General features: G+C 44.5%; 1 protein-coding gene across 1 annotated transcript in view; it reads left to right on the top strand.

Moving 5' to 3' along the window:
* ADAMTS12 (ADAM metallopeptidase with thrombospondin type 1 motif 12) overlaps nt 1-22956 on the top strand; it is a 362955-nt gene extending 339999 nt beyond the window's left edge. Inside the window, exons 20-24 of the mRNA XM_090037912.1 lie at nt 7927-8079; nt 11708-11881; nt 13660-13806; nt 16523-16676; nt 18233-22956. Of these exons, the coding sequence (XP_089894038.1) occupies nt 7927-8079; nt 11708-11881; nt 13660-13806; nt 16523-16676; nt 18233-18486 (882 nt within the window). The 3' untranslated portion in view covers nt 18487-22956. The remainder of the gene's footprint in view (nt 1-7926; nt 8080-11707; nt 11882-13659; nt 13807-16522; nt 16677-18232) is intronic.
* Nucleotides 22957-23388: the final 432 nt, after the last annotated feature.

The following is a 23388-nucleotide window of genomic DNA, read 5'->3' as shown; positions in this document are numbered from 1 at the left end:
CCCTAGCCGCCCTGACAGTGAAGTAGCGCCTCCTGATGTCTAATCTGAATTTATCCTCTGCCAGCTTGTGACCGTTATTCCTGGTCACTCCTGGCAGTGCTCGGGGGAACAGGGACTCTCCCAGTGCCTGCTGGTCCCCTCTGACTAGTTTGTAACAGGCCACTAGATCCCCCCTCAGCCTTCTCTTGTGGAGGCTGAACAGGTTCAGGTCCCGTAGCCTCTCCTCATAGGGCCTGCCCTGCTGCCCCCGATCATGCGAGTGGCCTCCTCTGGACCCTCTCCATGCTGTCCACATCCCTCTTGAAGTGCGGTGCCCAGAACTGGATGCAGTACTCCAGCTGTGGCCTGACCAGTGCTGCATTGATGGGGAGTATCACCTCTCTGGATCTGCTCAAGATCTGACAAGGTGCAGTTGGCCTTCCTGACTGCGTCCCCACACTGCTGGCCCATGTTCATCTTGGCATCAGTGATTACTCCAAGATCCTTTTCTGCCTCTGTACTGACAAGAAGGGAGTTCCCCAGCCTGTAGGTATGCTGCTGGTTCTTCTTCCCCAGGTGCATCACCCTGCACTTGTCAGTGTTGAATCCCATCCTATTCTCATCCGCCCACTCCTGTAACCTGTCTAGGTCCGATTGCAGCCTATTCCTCCCATCTAGCGTGTCATCAGCCCACTTCTCGCCACATCTTAATGTCATCAGCAGATTTGAACAGGGGGTAAAAAGAGGGTCCCGGGTAATGTGGGGCCCCTGCAGGACACGATGGGCAACTTAGTCATCACGCCTGACAAGGCTAACATATTTAACGATTTCTTTGCCTCTGTCTTCCTAAGTAGGGACCAGTTCAGCCACCTCCCTGCTGGGCCCCCCTCATCAAGGGTTAGCGAGGAGTTAGTTAGGGTACTTCTGGAGAAGCTGGACGTGTTCAAGTCCGCTGGTCCGGACGATCTTCACCCTAGGGTTCTACAGGAACTGGCTGAGGTCATTGCGGGACCCCTGGCACGGCTCTATGAGCACTCGTGGTGCTCTGGCGAGGTGCCGGAGGACTGGAAGAGGGAAGGCAGTGGGGTTCCGCAGGGCTCGGTCCTCGGGCCTGCACTGTTCAACATCTTCATCAGTGACTTGGATGAGGGGGTAGAAAGCACCCTGTTCAAGTTTGCTGATGACACTAAGATGTGGGGGGATGTGGGTGCACTAGAAGGGTGCAATAGGCTACAAGCTGACCTTGACAGGTTGCAACGGTGGGCGGATGAGAATAGGATGGGGTTTAACACTGATAAGTGCAAGGTGTTGCACATGGGGAGGAAGAACCGGCACCACACTTACAGGTTGGGGAACTCTCCTCTTGCCAGCACGGAGGCGGAAAAGGATCTTGGAGTCGTCATTGACTCCACGATGAACATGGGCCGGCAGTGTGGGGAGGCAGTCAAGAAGGCCAATCGTACCCTATCATGCATCCACAGATGCATCTCGAGCAGGTCCAGGGAGGTGATCCTCCCCCTCTATGCGGCACTGGTCAGGCCGCAGCTGGAGTACTGCGTCCAGTTCTGGGCGCCACACATGTTGAACACTGCGGGCCCGAGGACTGAGCCCTGCAGAACCTCACTGCCCACATCCCTCCAGGTTGAAAATGACCCGTCCACCACCACTCTCCGGGTGCGGCCCTCCAGCCAGTTGGCGACCCATCTGCCTGTGTAGGTGTTAACACCACAGCCCCCCAGTTTCTTAATGAGAATGGGGTGAGAGACTGTGTCGGAGGCCTTCCACAAGTCCAGGAAGACTATGTCCACTGCTACCCCTGCATCTAAAGATTTGGTGACCTGGTCATAGAAGGTCACCAGGTTTGTCTGACAGGACCTGCCGCTAATGAACCCATGTTGGTTGCCCCTAAGCATAATCTTCCCTGCTGGCCCCTTGTGGACATGTGCCAGAATAATTCTCTCAAAAAGCTTACCCAAGATGGAGGTAAGACTAACTCGCCTATAGTTTCCTGGGTCCTCCTTCCTCCCCTTTTTGAAGATGGGAACCAGGTTGGCCCTCTTCCAATCCTCTGGCACCACACCAGAGCACCACGAGTGCTCATACATCCCTGCCAGGGGTCCCGCAATGACCTTAGCTAATTCCCTCAGCACTCTGGGGTGGAGATCGTCCGGACCAGCTGATTTGAATACATCCAGTCCCTCCAAAAGTTCCCTGACTAGATCCTCCCTGACCCTTGGCCTAGGTGCACCTCCCCTGGAGCCTGAGGGGGGCCCAGTGGGAGGGCTGATCGGGTCCCTGCTCAGGAAAATGGAGGCAAAGAAGTCATTAAGTAGGTTAGCTTTGTCATCTGGTGTGAAGACCAAATTTCCTAGCAGGGGCCCCACGTTACCCGGTACCTTCTTTTTGCCCCCTATGTATTTAAGAAGGGACTTCCTGTTGTCCTTGATCTGGGATGCTAGTTCCAGTTCCATCTCTGCCTTGGCCTTCCTGACCGACTCCTGCCACCCCGAGCAACTGAGGTATAGTCCTCCCTGGTGATGGCCCCACCCTTCCATTGGGTGTGCGCCTCCCTTTTAGCTAGGAGACATTCTTGGATGCTTTGGGTGAACCATGGGGGCTTTTGCACCTTCCTGCTCCCTTTGATCCGTGTTGGGATTACCTCCCTTTGGGCTTCGAGGATCATCTCCTTAAGGAGCAACCACTCTTCTTGGACACCTGGCTCCCCTCCCCTCCAGGACCTCAGTGCTTCCCCAACTATTCTCCTTAGCTGATTGAAGTCCGCCCACCTGAAATCTAGGGCTGCTGCCTTGCTGCAGGCCTTTGCCACTTTGTGCTGGATGGTGAATTCAAGCACCCCCAGCCCCCTCACCAGGTTGTCACCCGTGGCCAGTACCAGGTCCAACAAGGCATCTCCCCTGGTGAGGCTGTGCACCTCCTGGGTTAGATGGAGGTCCTGCATTTGGGCTAGGAACCTACATGAGCAGTCAGACCTAGCTGACTGCTCTTCCCAGCAGATGTCTAGAAAGTTCAGGTCACCCATGATGACCACGTCCTTTGACCTAAGTATCTCCATGATCCAACTTAAGAATTCCTGGTCTAGCTCTCCTCCTTGGTTGGGAGGTCTGTAGTAGACCCCCACCGTTAAGCCTCTTTCCCCTCAACTGCCTTGTATCCTAACCCACAGCACTTCCTTGTGCCCCTCCTCTGACTCTGTGCTACCTGATGAGGATGTGTATTCCTCCTTAATGTAGTGCGCCACACCGCCGCCTTTCCTCCCTGTCCTGTCCCTCCTGTACAGCCTATAGCCCTTGATATTCACCACCCAGTCATGCGTTGGGTCCCACCATGTTTCAGTGAGTCCCACTCTGTCTGGGTTGGTGTCATCTAGCAGGAGGGAAAGTTCCTCCTGCTTGTTTCCCATACTACAAGCATTTGTGTAGAGGTATTTGAGGCCTCCTGTGGATGTGTGCACTGGCACCCTAATCACAGCATTGCCCTGGCCCCTCTTGCTTACCTGTGTATATGTTCCGCTCGTCGGTCTAGGCTGGGCTGTACTTGTGAATGCTGCTTGGTTTAGCAGTCCAAGGCTTCCACCTCCCTCATCTTCCCCTTCCCCCGATGAGCCTAGTTTAAAGCCCACCGGAGGAGATCTGCCAACCTAGAAGAGAACACACGCTTACCTTTAGGGGAAAGGTGGAGCCCATCCCATCTGAGCATGTCTCTCATTGTGATGTGTAGGTTGTTGTCAAGGAAGCCAAAGCCCACCTCAGGGCACCATTCCCAAAGCCACCAGTTGGTCTCTGCGATGCACGTCTCATGCCATCTACCACATCCACTCACTGGTAGAACAGAAGAGAATACTTCCTGTGCACCTATCTCCTTCAGCATGCCCCCCAGAGTGTGGTATTCTGCCATCAGGTGATCAGGTCTTCTCCTGACTGCATCATTAGTACCCACATGGATTAGTACCATGGGGTAGTAATCAGTGGGGTGGATCATGGCCTGGATCATCCCCGTCATGTCATGAATCTTTGCTTCGGGTAGGCAGTAGAACTTGCGTGTCGAGGGGTCCTGGCAACAGATGGGGCCCTCTGTACCTCTCAGGATGGAGTTACCTATGATGATCACTCAGCGCTTTCTCTTCTGGGACTGCTTAGCTCCTTTGGCCTGTTTGGAGTGTGGAGAGTGGAGTTGCCTCCTCTCTGGTTGCCTCCTCTCCCTCCTTCTCCTCCAGTGTTGCCAGGGCCTTGTACCTGTTCTCCAGCTGGACTGGAGGAACTGGTACTGCTGTGTTACGAGCAGCCCTGGTTCTGAAGGTGACCATCTGCCACTCTGCGGTGGAGGGCACTTCCTGAGGTGCTTCTTCCTTGGGTGTGTGGCCCTGCCGGGGAAGGAAATAGCTGTCAATTTCTTCCTCCACCTCCCTGATTCCCTTCAGCCTGCTAACCTCCTCCTGGAGTTTCCTCACCTGTGCCTCCAGAGCCCTAAGGCAGGCGCCTGCAGGACAGGTGTGGGGTTCCCCAATCTCTGCCCCCCCTGGGCCTTGCAGACCGGGGGGGGGGGGGGGGCGCCTGCTCCCACATGGACTCTGTCTGGGTGGAGGCCTCAGACAAGCCCTGGGGAGGCTGTTCCCCCCAGGCAGGGGCCCTGGCAGCGCTCCACGTCAACACCATTATAAGAGTTGCTGCTTGTTTTTAGCTTAGTGCAGTGCCTTTGCCCTGCCCTAGTAGGAGTCTCCCTCCTGGCCCTTCCTGCTCGCCCACCGGCGTGAACGCCGACGCAAACAGAGCTCACAGACAGAAAAAGGCAGTTACCTTTCACCTGTGTTAATCATGGAACCAAAAGTGATAATTTAATGTCCAACAATAGCAAAAATGGATGAGTCAAAAAATTTAACATCCTATAATAGCCACCTGAATTCAACAAAAGGCAATGGCTTGCTTTATGAATCTATTAAGAGTCCATTTGCAGTTCGTGCCACATCTTCAAGAGTGATTGCACGATGCAAGTAATGACTTATCAGGAGTTTGAAAACTCATTCAAGACTATTGTCACGAAACTAATAACAGCACTTTGAAGGTATTTCAGCTTGTAAATAGTGTGTGGCCCAGATTTCACAGCTTCTTGCACAACAGAAAATTGTATTGTTATGGAAGAGCTGTATACCAACCCTGCTTATCCCACTGATGCATAAAGTGGTTCGTTTCTCTGGAGGCCACCAAAATCACAGACACACACTCATTAGATGGCACAAAAGGTGTATTTGCAAATAGGGTCAGAGCAGAGTCAAGAACTCAGATTACTCCGAACCCACAAAGGAATTTTGCAGGGAATGTTTATCTTCTCCCTCCTGGGCACGTGTGCAGAAACAGGAACTCTTACAGCTCACTTCCGTTTCATACAAGCATACATGTGGTTACATCACTACATACATCGCATGTATAGTATAATTAACTATTTAAGTATGCAGGGCGAAGAGGTAAATATGCATCAGCTAATTAAGCATGCTCAGAAACTACAATAGGTCACCAAGAGTTCAACCCCACCCCCCTTTTCAAGGACACAGTCAGTTGAATTCCAGCTTCTGTAATCTGTATGAGAAAGGCTAGGGAGAAGCTGGGGGAGAGTCTGCGATTTAGCATAAGAAAAGCTGTGGCAAGGCTGAGAAAGAAAAAAAAGTCCTTGGCAGTGTTTCTTTCTTATTGGGTGCAAGATGCAAGCTGTGCATTTCTAACAATATTCCATTTCTAACACCACTATAATTCCACATGCTAAATAACACAGGAGAACAGCTGTCTATGAATGGGCATTCAGGTTTTGCCTTTCCTGCTCATTGCTGAATGCTTTGTTCCAATGGAAAATTTCTGCTTCCTGCACTCCAGTGTGTTTGGACACACTGCTTAAATGTAAACAGCACACAGCAGCAATGCAGATTGCTATTGTCAATTGTCAGTGGCCTCTGAAATCTGTTTACTGTTCTTTTGACATCACCGTTGATTTCCTTCATCCATCTCCAAGATCAGTTGTTCTGATTCAGAAAATAGATCACTTTATAGCTGTTTTGATGAGCTCTAGGATTATTATTATCCTGGAGGTCAGGACTGAAGAGTGGCTGTTTCATTCAAGCAGAAATGGTAAAGATATATATATCCTCAGCAAGGTCCCAATAAGAGTATTTATATTTATTCTCATCCCATTTTTCTCTGAAAATACTTTTATTTGTATACAAAGAGGAACAAGGATCATTCTTTTTTTTTTCACCAAGAAATGTCAGCTTTTTTCAAGATGCCTGAAATTAGCCATTTACAAAAGTTAGTTTTTCAACAAGCCTTATTTTCAGCTGGTCTCTCATCTCTCACTGACTGTTGTAAGGCATAAAATGGATACAGTTCAGGCAGCCAGATGTCAAAGCTTTAACTTACGGTTTGTTGTGCTTCAGTCTCGATGAAGAAGGAACCTCCTAGGGCAGTCAGGAAGTGGTCCTGTCTCCATTCCATTCAGCACTGCCTCTCTGAAAGGTGCAATTTCAGAGTCAAAGAAGTGTAGGGCTGGAACAGACCTCAGGAAATCATCTAGTCAAACCCTGTTGCACTGAGACAGGGTGCATCTACACAACATGCTTACTGCGCCTTGGCCTAATAATACTGTGCAGTAGTACAGTAGTTAAAAACCATGCTAATAGCCTACTGCTCAGTGTTATTAGACTAATGTGCACTAAGTGTCACAGAATAATTGTGCTCCGGTGCTACTGTGCAGTAACTCTAATGACTGCCCATTTAGTTAATACTTCATTAGACAAGTATTAAACTAAATGGGCAGTAATTTAGGCATATTTATGAACATGTAGATGTGCCCACAGTGTCAAGAATATTTAGGCCAGTGTTCTCAATAATGGTGCACCGATACATAGGTCCAATATTAGCTTGGCACCTATATGGTTAGATTGGTGGATGAGTGCCTCTGCACCTCCCTCACAAAACAGTATCTAATCAGCATCCCCCTTCATTCTCCCACCTGGGGAATAGTGACTTTTTGATGCGGAATGTGGACTTATGCCTTTTGAGAACTACACTCAATGTCATTTCACAAAGGATACCAAACATTTCCAACCAGTAAAGGCTTTTGGCCTTTATCTGAATCTGTTTTCTTTAAAATGGGCCCCTTCTTTATGTTTGGTTTACACAGTACTGTCAAAATACCGTTCAGCACATTGTGTCTTCTGTTCTAATTGTTATTTATCTCCTTTGGTTACTGGCAGCATTCACAAAGGAAGAGGAAATCAAGTGAAGAATAGGCATATTGACATCTCACCCAAAAAAAATAGAAAAAAGTTGGCAGATCAAAGACTGAATTATAAGGGAAGCAGAACAGCTGATACAAATTAGTATTGACTTATTAAATAGAAGAAGTCTGCCAAGGAAAAACAGTACATATTATAAATTAGTCTGCCAAGGAAAAACAGTATATATTATAAAACAGTACATATTATAAATTAGAAAGATGTTCCTTGTCATGTTCCTAACTAAGCAAAAGAACACTACTTGATGCTAACTGGAAGGTTTGGCAAAACTTGTAATCTGCCTCCCGAGCTTTGGGAATATGAGCTGGTGATTGCACAGTCAGACCTGGGGAGAATGATTCAAAAACGGATCTCATTTAATGATACATGAGAGAGAAAAATTGGGAACCACAAATTTAGGGCAGAAGATCTCAGACTACAGAGATCTGTGAGTAGCATTTCTGTAGTGCTTATTAGTGCACAGTAGATACTTTGGTCCATGCCAGTCTCTCAGTAGTACTTTTTGTTAATTGGTCTCTGCCATCAAATATGACAGTCACTTCAAATTTTATGCAATTCCTGCTTTCTTTAATTTCCTCTTGTCATGGTCATTAAACGGCTTATCAACTGTAGTACTAACATCACCCTTTCGCCGCTCAATTGTGCAGTGTTCTACCACCTGCGGTCTGGGGGCTTTTTGGAGACACGTGGAATGTAGCAGTAAGAATGAGTCTGACTGTCAAGATGTTAAAAAACCTGACCCTGCAAGAAGATGTTATCTCCGCCCATGTGCTAACTGGAAAACAGGAAACTGGAGTAAGGTAACATCATCCAGCACTGTGTACATTAGCAGTAAGTTCACTGCCTTCAAAGATGAGGTATTTACATTTAGACTTAAAACAACAATTTACTGATTGATTGCACACATGATTCCCAGCTACCCCTTCTGCATTAATTTGCAAATTTCCTGGATAACGTAGTTATGGAAAATTTCATTCTGTTTGTGTGGTCTGCCTAATCTTTGCTAAACACATCTGTTATAAATTCTGTTCTCTCTTATTTGTGAGTTTGGGGATTATGGTCATTAAATCTTGCATTTCAAGATATGAGCAATAATACCAATATCATCAGGAACCCTACAGCAAGACTCCTACATGGTGTTATGTATGGTTCCTCTCGTTTTTCTTGTGACTGTAAGCACATTTTCCAACTACAGTACCAACATTAAAACTTTGCTACCAAGCTGTCTATGGGCCTGAACTAACATCCATCAGAGTCATAGTAGTCAGTTAAAGGAGACACTGAAGCATGGCCTAAAACAATCTTGTAAGCTTGCAGCCTGAACCCCAGAGAAATCCCTGCCTCACTTCAAAAGCTGAAAGAAAATGCAGTTAAAAGGCTGCCCGTGACTGCTTTTATAGGGTCACATACCCTCCACATTACATGCACACTCTCTTGTCATGATACTCAAGACTCTTCAAGGTGATAAGCAAATAAAAATAACTCGATTTGAGGCCTTCCTTCCCCCAGTATAAAATGCATAAATATAGGGTGTTTCTACACATCATCCTGCATCACTGTAGCAACACACTATATCACCGTACCACGTGCTACAGTGCTATAGCAATCACATGAGTCTACACGTGACTGGCAGCTACTTCACCAGAGCAGCTTGCTCCCACATTTGAGCACACTGCTATGGTGAACTAGCCACTAAAACTAACTGTGCGCCATGTGCATGGCACAGTACGGGCAGTTACTGTGCCATGCTTTAGTACTTCCAATCCAAAAAGGAGTACTAAAGCATGATGCAGTAACAATGTTGTTGTAAGGCAATTTATAGACACACCCATAAGGCCTGAAAGATGGTGTTTTGTTAAAGCTGAGTATTTTTGGTTTCAAATCACTGAAAAAATGCTTTTCTAAATACCATACTTTTACCAAAGTGCTAACAGAACATTGAATCATAAATACAGTAATATTGTTTCAATAGTGGAGAAGAAAAGCAGGTCTTGGGAACGCTGTATATTCTGTTCTGTAGGAAATGACATTGCCAGTGACGTAAAGGTAGATTCAAAGAGACATCTCCAGAAAGGTTGACTCATTATTGTTAATGCAATTGTATCATACCAAGAAGCCTTGTAATATATGATTTGTATAGGAAATCCCATGCCAGGCCAATGAACCACTTAATATCACTTGAACCTCAAAATAAGGTTTAGCTAGAGAACTGTGCGATGCCTAGACCTACTGAAAATCCTCTGGACAATGATGAATTTTGCTTGCTTTCCTCCAAAAAAATTACTTCTTTTACAACAAGTGAACAATGGCTGTACCACAAGCAGTTGTGATGGTTTTTAGTATTTGTTATTATAAATGTTTATACTAAAAATCCAGCAACATGCCCATCACAGAAGTATTATTGTACTGTACTGCTTTCCTGTCTAAGGAAGATGTTGATTGTGGTTGCTATTATCTGAACGAAATACTTTCTTTGATTAAAGAAGAATGCATATTATTTTGAGAAAATAATGTTGCTAGGAGCTTAATACAATATATTAGGTAGCCTGAGCTTCTACCAGTTTGGGAGCTGAGGGAACTCAGTACCTTTTAAAAACCAACTCTAACGGCACAGGAACAAGTATATACAAAAATACAGACCACTTTTCCATTCTGCCTTTGAGAATAATCAAAGTTACTGGGTATTTTACAGGAAGATGCAAAATCCCAATGATACCATGTTTTTTTTCTACCTTCTGGTAGAAGTTTCCTTCAAATAGGGCTGGGTAATTTTTCCCAGCAAATAATTTGTTCGCTAAAAGACACAGTTTTAGTCCTCTTTTGAGTTTTTTGGGGTTGAATACACCAAATGTTTTCAGCTTGAATAAAACTTGAAATGCCTCCAAATGGGGGTCAGTAAGACTAAAGTTAACGTGACTGGGGATGCTCCAACATTTTAAACACCATGTATGAATGTGGAGGACACTTGCAAACTACAGAACACCCTGCCCATGTGGACAGAAACCATGCAACAGTGAGGACCTTGCTAAGGTTACAGATCAGACAATAGTATTTGCCCATCTCTGGACCCAGATTTGAACATGGTGACAGGATATGGGAAGATGCAGCAGCTTGAAAAAACTATGGGGCCTGAAGGTTAAATTAACAGAAACACGGGTGGATCCAGGAGCAGTGAAGGGGTACGGCTGTACTCCCTTCTGCTGTGCAGTACATGTGCAATGGGTCTCCAACCTCCCAGCTGGTCAGCATAGGCTCTAGCATGAGCCCACCTCCTTCCTGCTGAATTAGGAACAGAGGAAAAGTTGGAGGTGAACAGCGGTTGTGCTGATGCCCTGGGCTCCACAGCTGCACACCAACCAGCTTGTGAGCTTATGCAGCTCACTGAGCATGCAGTGTACAGCGAAAGCAGGATGTGACTATACCACTGCCCCTGCCTAGATCCACTCCTGCACAGAAATAATGATGGCAGCATTGGCCACCCTTTATCCAATAAGCGAGTGATTGGAGCACTCACCCAAGCTGTGGGTTCAGGCTAATTTCTTTCCACTGCTTGAGAGGATTTGAACCTGTACCACAGGAGTGCCCTGCCAAGCAGGCTGTTGGTGCCCTGCCAGCAGTCTTTCCTCTTGGTGTTGTTCCATTTCCCACAAATATATTAGAAGAATGATTTGAACCAAGATCACCCTAGAGCATCTCTCAGCCTAGAGCATATTCTGACCGCGCGCCTGTTTTGTATTGAGAGGTGGAGCTCCCTCAATAGGACCTTATTTGAGCTGAGTCATGTTGGATAAAATATTTAATAGTTATTGAGACAAGGAGTGAGAGAGGACACAAGAGCCAGAAGGCCTCTAATGCAGTAGTTAAGAAGAAACATGATAATATCTTCTTCTGGCAGTTCTATGAATTTGCCTTTATTTTCCCGTATATGGAACATTTCTCTCAATATGAGACAAAATCGTGGGTTTTGTCTGTATTTCAGTTCAATCTCACCCTCAATTGTCTGTTCCTCCCCCTGCCGCCACCCCCCCAAAAAAATTCAATTCGGTTGCTGAACTAAAAAAAAAAAAAATCTATTATTCGCACAGCCTTCCCACAAGACCCTGATTGGCAGTTAGCTTATTTCTTCCTTACAGCACAAAGGTACTTTAAAATATGCTTGCTTGAGCATCCGTTTTTTATTATCTGTTATGACTCCCTTTTGCCGTGACCCTTTTGGAATCAGCTATTAATAATCATGGCATGTTCAGATTTGCTCTGATGAGTAACATGATTTTTCACCCTAATTGTTCCAAAGATAAACAGGACATTCCAGTCATGTTGCACAAAACAAACATACTGTGCTTGTTGTGATCCCCCACAAATGTGGAAATGACAGGCTGTCAGAGTTTCCTCATCTAAAAGACGTGCTCCTTTCTGTTCCGCGTACAGTGCTCTACGAACTGTGGTGGTGGTTTCAGGACCCGTGATATTCAGTGCACAGATGTTCATGATAAGCGAGTTCTAAGGCCTTTTCATTGCCAATTAGTAGGACATAAACCACAGCTGAACATCCATTGTAATACAGAGCCCTGCGTGGAGTGGCGTGCAGAGCCCTGGAATGAGGTATTGTCCTATAAAAAATGCTATTCGAATGAACAATTAATTGTCAATTACTAAATGACTATTATGTCTCCTGCTATGATGTGAATTTACCCTCCAAGGAAGACATTGCAATTGCTAATCACAGGCTCTGAGGTCCCTGTTTGTGGTCCCACAATACTTAGGATAGAAAGAAATGGTCCATCCCCAAGCCCCTCATAGGGCTGCATACCATGTATAGCCAAGCCTGTAAATGTCCATGCCATGAATTTGAGCAGCAAAAGCTGTTTTCATAAGGATTTGTTTGAGCTACAGTATTATGCCAGAAAATGGTTACTTGTTGAGCCTGTTTCCTCCTACTGCCATTCTGCATTGTCTTCCTGCTACAACCACTTTAGATTTTTTCTTCAAAATTAAAGCTGGGATTTTCAAATGTGTCTAACGGTGATTATACCTGAAGGGCAATTATAGAGAGGCTGGAAATATGCTATTCTCTGTGGCCAAAGCAGACAGTACTAGGTGCAATAAACTCAAGCTGTATCGGGGAAATTTAGTTTGGACATTAGGGAGAACTTTCTGACTCAGAGTGGTCAAGCTTTGGAACAGGCTACCTAGCTAAGTTGCAGACTTTCTATCCCTGAAAATTGTCAAGAGCAGGTTAGACAGACATTTGGTTGAGATGGTTTGGTCAGGAACAGTCCTGACTTGAGCAGGGGGATGGACTAGATAACCTTATGAAGTGTTTTGCAGCCCTGCTTTCCTAAGAAACTTCTGTACCTGAATTCTACTGAAATTCAATGAAGGATTATCATCTAATTTCCTTTGGGTCTATGGAAAATCCAAACCTAAAATGCTAGCTGGGCTGAAGGTGTTTCCTTTTTGCTTTATAAAATTTCATTTGCTGGGCTTCTGTTTTGCATACCAAATCCAGCATGCAGAATGGATAGAGATTCTGTTCTGTTTAAACCACCAAAGTATGGGGAATAGGAATTGCCCAAAAGTTTCCAGCACTGTCTTTTTTCTATTTAAGATGGCTTGTAAAGTTCATTGTTCCTCCATGTCTGCATTTTTCATGCTGAAAAAATTATATGGCTCATCACTCCCTAAAATCTGATTTAAGGGTAATATTCTGTTCTATTGGGTGTGTGTGTCAATGTTGATGCTGTTCACCTTGTAGGGAGAGCAGATCTCTTTACAGAAAGCAGCTCATCAAAAATTCCATGAAAATCAAGAGCAAAATGTTATCCAAATCATTTCTGCCTGTGTTTACTTATAAAAGCAGGTACATTTTTTTAATCATAGGTTGTCTGTTGCTTTTTATTTCCATGTTATAGCTAGCTTATTAGTATATGCTGGATAAATTTTCATATCCCCAACTGTCTCATGAAAATGGGACCTTGCACCTCATACGTTTGTCCCAGTGAGCAATAATCTCATATGAAAGTCCTGCAAAATCCTGCAAATCCCATGTAAAAACCATGACTTACTTTCTGACTATATGAACCATCCATGCCATACCAAATCTGAGTACTCTTATATCACTTCTACTCCTTATTCCTCTTTCCTGGCTTTTTGTCAGTATGAATGAGAAACATTAACATGGCTATTGTCATCGTTTGGTCATCAGATCTGATGCCTGTACTAAGCTGCCCTTGCTAATATCACATGAAATATTTCAGAAGAATGCTCTTGTTACCTTTTCAATTTATAAATTAATGTTTCTTGCTTTTCACTTCTATTTTGTGTTGGGACCCAAAACTACTTTCTTTCTACTCTTTTTTTTGTGCACAATTTTACCTTAGTGTTCAAGAACATGTGGTGGAGGCTGGCAAGAAAGACATGTTTACTGCCCAGTTGAGGACTACTGTGACTGGACGAAAAGGCCCAACTCCACTGCACCTTGCAGAGAGCAACCTTGTACACAGTGGGTTAACGGGACGTGGAATTCAGTAAGATTCAATTCTCGCCCTTTTGGCTTATGATTTGCATGCAACAATATATATTGGCGTCTACCACAAAAAAAATCATCCACTTTAGACACAGAGCATGGGTTTAACTAATTTTAGCTCCAATTTCAGAAACTGTATCTGATGTAGAGGAACATAAAGGAAATTGCTAATAATTTTGTCTGACTCAGTCATCCTTGTTCACATTAATACCAATGGCTGAACTCCAAGAGTGAGGCCCTAGTCAATGAATTACAGAATCACAGAGCTGGCAAGGAACTCCAGGCTTTCTTAGGATGGAAACAGTCATAACGTTTGAAACATTTCCAAGTGTAAAAGGCTTGGGAACATTTTAAAAATGTACCATTTCACCTACTGGACCCATATACAGCCTCTGTCATGCCCCTGCCCCAGGCCAAAGCACTTCAAAATCAGCGTTGCTGCGTGCAGCAACATGCTTCCCAGCTAGGGACATAACAGGGGCTGCAGCAACCTGTGGTGGGGGAGCAGAGAGGAGTGGATTGTCCATGCAGCTCCACAACCCACATCTACTGGGGCTGTGGTCCTTCCCACCTCTCATAGGAAAAAAAGGGAGGAGCAGGTCAACATTAATAAATGCACTCCTCACCCTTTGAGGGCCCCCTGTTGGGGCAAAGAAATGTGGAGATTGGGGGCTGGAGGGCTGGAACCCCAGCTCTGGCAGGGAGGACACTGGGGACTTACAGCAGGGGTCTTGCACTGGGAGTGGACTGTGGGTCTCCTCCCTATGGCAGGGCTTTAGCAGCACCACTCCCAGTGCTCTACAGGGGAGCAGCAGTGGCTAAGGTGCTGGAAGACCATAAAGGGGGTGGAGAGCACTGTACTGTGGCATGCTAGGGGACTGAGGGACCCATGTAAACATCATGTGGAACCAAAAGGCATAAAATAATCGTTGCACCCTGCAGATATATTTTTGTCAGGCTTGGGAGCATTTTTATCCCACATGTGCATCTATGCTAAAACCTTTTGAAACATTTTAAAGGCATTTCAGACCTGTTTAAAACACTTCAAATCTTATGTCTGTCCGCACACCCCTTGGAAAGCAAAATTGAGCCCTTTTTAAATCATTCATAGTATTCATGAGCTACAGTATCGCTGGCAAACTAGTTCCTAGAGCACAGGTGGGCAAAATGGTGGTTCTAGCCTGTGGTTGGACTTCATTTCTCCACAGCCCCTGCACATGTCGCTTTCCATGGAAACCCCAGCAGTGGCAGTGTCCTGACAGCCCAGGGCCAGGGCATGAAGCTGGGCAGGGAGCTGCTCCAGCACATGGGCTGGGATCTTGCACAGGCCATGACTCAGTCCAGAGCTGAGGCAGAGGCGTAATCTGCTGCCTGCACATCTCTGCCCAGCATCTGAAGTATCCCCAAGGAAATAGCTATTAAGTAAAGGAAATTCATTTTTAATGATCTGTTGAGGGATTTTTTTTCTTTTCAGTCTATTCTTAATCACATGAAAGTTACTGTAGAAGAAAGCTGCAAGGGTATAGGAGCAAGTTTAAGTATGTTCAGTTAGGCATAGAGGTTCAGGTAATGTTTCAGGATTATAACAAAGCATCTGTTGCATAAACATACCACGCAATACAGTATTGCAGGTAATTTAAAAGAAAAAAATCTGTAAATCAGTTAACAAGAAATTTGACACGTTACTTTATTTGCAGAAGGCAGCCAGGAGGTAAAAACACTGTATTCTATAAAGGATTTAACCCCAATATCTAAAGATGACACTGAGCTGTATTGGAAACTGAAAATGTGGGGAGTACTGTAAAATGAATTGCATTTCATATCAAAATAAATATCCCAGGACTACTGTACAGACTGTATTATTGTTTTTTTATTCAATATAAGTTCAATTTTAAAGATTTATCTGAAGCTGTCTCAGAATACCTACATTCTTGTTTATAGACTTCATATATCTCTGTAAGCTTTAGGGAAACAAGATTAGAAGGTAATTTTCTGGATTTATGATTTCTCTTGCCAACTACTTCGCCTTCAGAAGGGAAAATAAATTCTAATATCCACCAAATGCACACAAAACTTGATGAATGAAGAGGTAAGGACCCTAACACCTCCTAACTATATTAAAAATTGCAGTCTGAAAATATTTCTCTCCACTGGCACCTGTTTGCAGGCAGTACAAGCATCTGGGCTGTTTTTTCCTCGAGCAAACATTTGGTGGCATTTTAAATATCACCAAGGAAAGAAGCACCTCACTGAGCTTTTCCCAAACTTTATGGTCAGGCCTTTCTAAAGTGAGGTGAGTAGTCAGTAGGAGATAGTGACGTTTACATAACTGGTTGAAAAACACATCCCCCGGCTAAGAATTTTGATTTTTCATTAAAAGTTGGAAACCAGAAACTGACAACTGTTGATTTGGAGATGCTGCCTCATAGGGATCATAGTTCAAGCCATCATGCTGCCTTTCTCCTCTGTAAGCTACTATACCACAGTCTGCTGATTTGCCCATGATGTACCATGGGTCCACTGGAGCCTGGTGCATGATGGGAGCTGTGCTTTGGCTAGGGAGCTTAGCACACACGGTACTTTGAGTAAGCATCATTTTTTTTTCTTACTTTAACACCTCATAGGTTGGAGCTTTTTTGCTAATTGATAAACACACTAAAAATGTACCATACAATTCTCTTTCAAAGGCTAATTCAGTATTACTGTATGTCTTTCAGTGCACCGTGTCCTGTGGAGGAGGTATTCAGCAAAGAGCAGTAATGTGTGTCAATACAGAAAACTATGCTACTGAAGATCAAAGTATGTGTGAGCATGAGCCCAGGCCTCCGGAATCTCAGAAATGCAATCTCCTGGAGTGTAGAAAAAGTCCAGGTATGATAATACAATCTGGGGGCAAAGTTTTGAAAAGAATTTCATAACCCAATGCATATGCAATGTTTTGAGCTCTCTCAAAAACCTTGGCTTAGTGCTGAGCTCTTCTGAAACTGGCCTTCATGGGCACATCCAGACAAGCACACATGTGCAGGGGTCCGTTTCCCGTGGGATATATAGCAGTGGCCACCTAGCTAAAGGAGGGGACATTGGGTGGTCTGTTTCTTCTCCCTCTCTATTCTGCAAGGAACCAGCAGCCCTTGGGTCTTATCACTTGAGTGGAGTCTCAGGGCACTAAGGTGCCTGCTCCTTTAAGCTCAGAAACTGCCTAGGGAGAGGGCCCTAGCAGTCAGGCAGGAACCCCACAGGTGCGGGTTCCTGTGGCAGCAGGCTAATGAGGGAATTAGCCTACATCTGCAGCTGGTCAGCTGACTGGAAGAGGCAGGGCCCTGGGCACATATAAACCCCAGGGCTGGCACAAGTCGGGGAGTTCTCTGTCAGCAGCAAAAGGGAAAGGAGCTCTTATAGAAGAAGCTAACTAGAGATGCTTGACTGCCTGTTCTGCTTCTGGTAGGATTAAGGGGCTCCAGGAGCTCACCAGGTACCCTGGCCTGCAAGGCACTTAGTGCTGGGGGAAGTTTGACTCTTTAAAGGGACAGAGTGTGCCCTGAACTGCTTGTATAATGTTATAGCCAAGGGGCTCATATTTTGATTTCTATTTATAAACTGGTGGATTGGGCTGAAGCTATTGGGGAAAGAGAAGGCCTCATTACAGGGCCCATTACAGTGTGGGGACCCCAGCACCAGGGGTGCAGTTACAAAGGGGGTGAGCAGACCCCAGCACCAGCGTGGGCATGGTGACAGGGCTGCAGAAAGCCCGGTGATGACAGAAGGCCGAGCAATACCAAGGCCTCAGAGAGGCAACGTTAAAATACCATCTGCAAGGCTTGGGGTGTGGTAAAGAGGTGGTTTTGGAGCCACACATCTAGCTCATAAGGCTAAGGGTGCTTCATGAGGCAACCATTTTGACAGGGACCCAAAACAAGGGTCCAGAGAACCCACAGGGTTCAGCAGGGTCCATCAGGACCTTGTCCAAAACAAACTCAAGGGCAGCCTCCCTATATTATAATTTCCAACAAGACGTGGCAGGTGAGCATAAGAGTACCCATTGGGCAAGATTGGCATGGTCGCGGAGCCCTAGGGGCATCACAGCCATCCCTGGGGACCTCATCCCATGACAATAGTGCAGTGAGACAGGCCTGGAAAATGAATGACTGGGATAGTAATGCCATCAGAGAGGTATATATAACATGGTCATGGTTTTTAGCTCATTTGGAATAATGCATCTGATGGTAATGCAGCTCCGTCTGCGAGCACCAGGACAGCCTGGTTTGGATCATGGTCATCAATATCCCTTCGTGCATGAATTGCCTTAAAGTTCACTTGTTTCACTTGCCTCCTGTCCATACATTCACACAAGCTTAGACACTTGAATACCTGCATGTACCTGTATATACAGAATATATAAATATCTTTCATTGTGTTCTTTGCTGCAGGCCTACTTTGCAACAAGGACAACCTGTCAGTTAATTTCTGCCAAAAACTAAAAGAGATTGGCAAATGTTTGATACCATCCATACAGACTCAGTGCTGCTTCACATGCAGCCAAACCCAAATTTCTAATAAAACAAGACATGGGAAGCAGCAAGAAGACCTGAAAGAACAACACTACACTAAATCTAGAAGAAAATCGGCTCTAATCAAAAGAAGAAACAGCCGACCTGTTGGGCACTGGCTGTTTGGAATGTGATGCATTTAATCAAAGCTTCTGTTTCCAGGTGTTTTCTCTTTTTGATCCATCCAGTTCAAATAGAAAACTGGGATTAAAAGGAAACGTACATTTTTGGGCAATCTATTCCAATTTATTCCTTCAATCTTTCCTTTATGAGAGTCGCAAATTAATCATGAATGATTTATAATCCCTGTTTGTTCCTGGATCATCCTATGCATGCAGGTATTACAGGTCAGGAACACGCTTACTGGAATTTTTTGTCTTTAAATGAATGCTATGTTTTTTGTTTTCCTCCATTGCCAAAAAAAGAATGAAATTCAGTCTCCCAAAGCAGCTTAAAATATCAGCTGATATTAGTATGTTCTGCAGTTGGGTCCAAGATCCTCAAATGCTCAACAAATATTACTTAACAGTGCAAAATGATCCTCTTTAATCTATAACAAAGATCTCTACCACATATTCCACACTCTGAACTGGTTCTTTCTGTTGGTGTCACTCTGTACTGGCAAAGTGGTGGAAAAAGTTATTACAGCACTCTCAAAATCAGCTGAGGCCCTTAGTTTTGTGGGTTTTCTTAAATATCTGTTTGAGCCAACAGTGTTTATTGAAATTGCTTCTTCATTGTTGTCCCTTTGAAAGGCTGATAAAAATACCATCATCATTTTAACACAGTTGGTTATGAACTTGTAGACTGGATTTAATTAATTATATTAAACAAAAAAGTGCTTGATACTTAACCACTTAAAGGATATCTCATAAATACTTAGTTCTTTGGCAGGAATCTATTGATGCAAATATATTGTAATAATTTAAGCTTTCAAGTTCCTTAAGGAACAAATTTTTAGGATTACATTATAAAATGCATTTACTGGTTCATTAGAAATTAAATTCAGTCTCTTCAGCACCTTCCATGTAACCAACCCAAACAGACATATTTAATTTAGATTAATAGTCTATGACAAATGTACCGCCTAATCAAATATCTGCTATAAGAATAGTTTCATCCAGGTCATAGGACAGTAGGGTTGGAATAGACCTTAGGAGTTCATCTAGTCCAACCCCCTGCTCAAGGCAGAATCATCTGTGACTAAACCGTCCCAGTCAAGTGTCTTGAAAATTTCAAGAGATGGAGATCCACAAAGGCATTTATGTACCTGCCTCACATGGATTTTGTTTGTTTGTTTTAAATGGGAGTTAGACCCCTAAATACTAGAGTGTATCTGGGCTTCAGTCCTTAGTGAGCATTTGCCATGTACTGTATCAGGCCTTCAATATGGTTCTCATCCTATTCTCACAGATAAACTGAGCAGCTGTGACAGATAATTACATGGTCAGGTGGGTGGCAAATTGGCTTAGGGGGTCTCACCCAGAGAGTGGTGGTGGTGGTGGATGGATCAGTATCGACCTGGAACGATGTGGGCAGTGGAGTCCCTCAAGGCTCGGTCCTTGGACCTGTGCTGTTCAATGACTTCATCAGTGACTTTGAGGGTGTGGAAAGCACTCTGTCCAAATTCACAAATGATACCAAATTATGGGGTAAAGTTAAAACAACTAGAGGGTAGGGAATGAATCCAGGTGGATCTGGACAGGTTGGAAAAGTGGGCAGAACAAAATAGGATGCAGTTCAACGAGGACAGGGCAAGGTGCTGCACTTAGGGAAAAGGAATCACCAAATCACTTACAGGCTGGGGGATGACCTTCTCAGCAGCACAGAAGTGAGAAGGGATCTCGGAGTCATTGTTGACACCAAGATGAATGTGAGTCATCAGTGTGATCAGTAAAGCTAACCACACTTTATGGTGCATTAGCAGGTGCATGACAAACAGGTCCAGGGAGGTGATCCTTCCCTTCTGTGTGGCATTGGTCAGGCTGAAGTTGGAGTACTGCATCCAGTTTTGGGCACTGCACTTCAAGAGGGATGTGGACAACCTCAAGAGGGTCCAGAGGAGAGCCACTCATATGGTTAGGGCCCTGCAGGCAAAGCCCTACAAGGAGAGATAGAGGGCCCTGGATCTCCTAAGCCTCCACAAGGGAAGGCTGGGAGGTGATCTTGTGGCTGCTTTCAAATGCATCAGGGCAGAGCAGCAAGAAATAGGAGATACTCTGTTTACCAGGGCACCCATTGGAGTAACTAGGAACAATGGCCACAAATTGACAGAAAGTAGATTTAGGTTAGACATCAGGAAGAATTTCTTTATGGTAAGGGTTGCCAGACTCTGGAATGGGTTTCCAAGGGAAATAGTACTCTTCCCTACCTTGGGGGTCTTTAAGAGGAGGCTGCACAAGCACCTGGTTGGAGTTTTCTGACCCCAGCACTCTTCCCTGCCTGGGCACGGGGTTGGACTCGATCTGCTAAGGTCCCTTCTGACCCAAACATCTATGAATCTATTAATCAAGATAATGGGCCTGATCTGGCACTATTGAAACAAATGGCAAACCTGATTTGGGTGAGAACTAGATTGGTCCTCTTGAATTATGCAAGGGTTTGGTGCTTAAGTTCCATTACAGTTCAACAGGAGTTGAACACACCTCAGCTCTTCAAAGGAGTGTGCAATTCTCCAGCCTACCTGAAGTGTCCTAAAGAGTTTCAGAATGTGTTCTATAAGGACTTCTTGGTTTAATGCAGCTGTAAGTTAGAATACACAGCCAGGAATGGAAGTGCTGCTCTGGAAAAAGAGTAGGAATGTAAATAGTCGTACTTGTAGGATGACATTGTAAACCTGATTCAGTGTGCTAATTAAGGTTTGTTGCTGGAACCGTGTAGGTGAGCACAGCCACTCACCTGCATGGGACCATTTGTGACTTCCAGCTAAGGCCTCTGTTCTTCACTTTAAGTCATATGTGACATTGTGTGAGATCAGGCCTCTCCATTTGTGCAAGGAAGTTTAAACCCCATTGCAGCTAATGGTATATGACACTTTAAAACAGCTGTTAAAAATGGTGCTAACCCCATCCAGTATGGCTGGATGACAGCTACAGTGCTGTATGGGGCGTATGTTCATGTGCATGTGCATAACCTGTAGCACATACACTTCTAAAACTATCCTTTCTGTGGTGTTACTGGACAGTGCTAGGTCTCTTGCTTATTATATAGAGTGATTTGCTTTAAAAAAGGTTTGCTTTTATCTTTCAAAATCCTGAAGAATAAGTGTTACACTGACAAATAAAATTGAAACTCATTCGTATTGTTTGTGTACAAAATTATGAAGTAAAATGAGAGGCTAGAAGTGGTGCTTGTTTGGCTCTGGGGAATGGTTCCACAGGATTTTCCCATGCAGCTCTGTTTTCTCAAGCAGAGACTATGCGACCAAGTCCTATGCAATTCCTTGAGGGCCAACAGCTAACCCACCTATGTCGATATAAATTGTGTTTGCTGTCCAGCAGCAGCTCTCAGGAACTGGGACTGAAAAATTAGAGACTCGCTTCTCCACTGAATCCTTTAGGCTCAGAATGACCTAGGGCATTTTGCCCACATGGAACAAAATGGGCTAGTAGACCCATACCTGGGCCAGTCATACAGGAGACTGACCAAATGAGCAAAGTGGAAGGATGAATATATGATACCCAGCTGGGATCTCCTATGCTCACTACAGCCAGTGAATAGCATTTCCAGCTTCATTATTTTCTTCAGGGAAACGCGTTTTATTTAAACTTGTTGGAAGTGAATTAGTGACAGGTCATGAACATTAATCAAATGATCTTCACTACCCAGAGGGCCAAAGAGTAGTATTACCACAGCTGTTGCTAAGCTTAAAACTTTTTTAAAAGACTATGACAAGCCTTTGTACTGCCACAATGCAATATATTATTCTGTTCTGCAGATTCTTATACTGAATTCATAACCTCTGTGCCTACAATATACTGACTGCACTTGCAACTGATTGCCTTGATCAGTTTAGAAAGTTTCTGTTTTTATAAAATTAATCTTTTAAATAAAACTGGGATTGTGGCCTTAGATCTAATGGTTACTAACCTCAAAATTGAATTAACTTCAGCCTACATGCACAATGTAATCATGTTACTTTTTTATTCAGAGTCTTGTCTGAATCCATATGTTGCTTTACAGTTCTCTTTGCCCGGTATCTGCCCTACCTATCCTAGCACTTCACTGTTTAAAAAGCAAACATTAACAATTTATTTTTTACATTTCAATAAATGGCATTGCTTATGCAGGATGTGTCTGAGATTTCTTATGGTCCCAAAAGAAGAATCATAAATAGGAACAATCAGATAAAATACTAAGAACACTCTCCCTCTGGCATTTTCCTCTAACTGGGAACTTATGGTAGCAGAATCCCTTAATTGGCCATATTTCAGAGTTCAGTGTCCCAGTAGAGAGAGTAGGTAGTTAATAAGGAAGTAGGGGACAGGCCATAAGGAGCCGAATTAAAATAATCCAACTAAAATTACAAAACTGAATAGGGAAGTTTTCCTTCTTTGCCTTGTGTATCCATTTCTGTTTAGCTATTTTCATACTAATGGCCCAGGTGTTAGAATTTCACACCTATTTAGACACTTCTTAGCTCCTTCATGATGCATAGTTTAATAGTCTGTAGGGTTGGAAGGGACCTGAGCAGATCATCAAGTCTGACCCCCTGCCATGGCAGGAAAGAGTACTGTGGTCAAATGACCCCAGCAAGGTGTTCATTCAGCCTCCTTTTAAACACCCCCAGGGTAGGAGCCTGCACCACTTCTCTTGGAAGCTGGTTCCAGATCCTAGCCGCCCTGACAGTGAAGTAGCGCCTCCTGATGTCTAATCTAAATCTACCCTCTGCCAGCTTGTGACCGTTATTTCTAGTCACTCCTAGTAGTGCTTGGGGGAACAGGGACTCCCCCAGTGCCTGCTGGTCCCCCCTGACTAGTTTGTAACAGCACTGGATCCCCCCTCAACCGTCTCTTGTGGAGGCTGAACAGGTTCAG

The sequence above is a fragment of the Crocodylus siamensis genome, chromosome 3 (assembly GCF_052110815.1).
Source record: "Crocodylus siamensis isolate JL-2025a chromosome 3, ASM5211081v1, whole genome shotgun sequence".
In the NCBI taxonomy this organism is placed as follows: domain Eukaryota; kingdom Metazoa; phylum Chordata; order Crocodylia; family Crocodylidae; genus Crocodylus; species Crocodylus siamensis.
The sequence above is the reverse complement of the archived record's forward strand: the minus strand, read 5'-3'. Positions and strand labels throughout refer to the sequence as shown.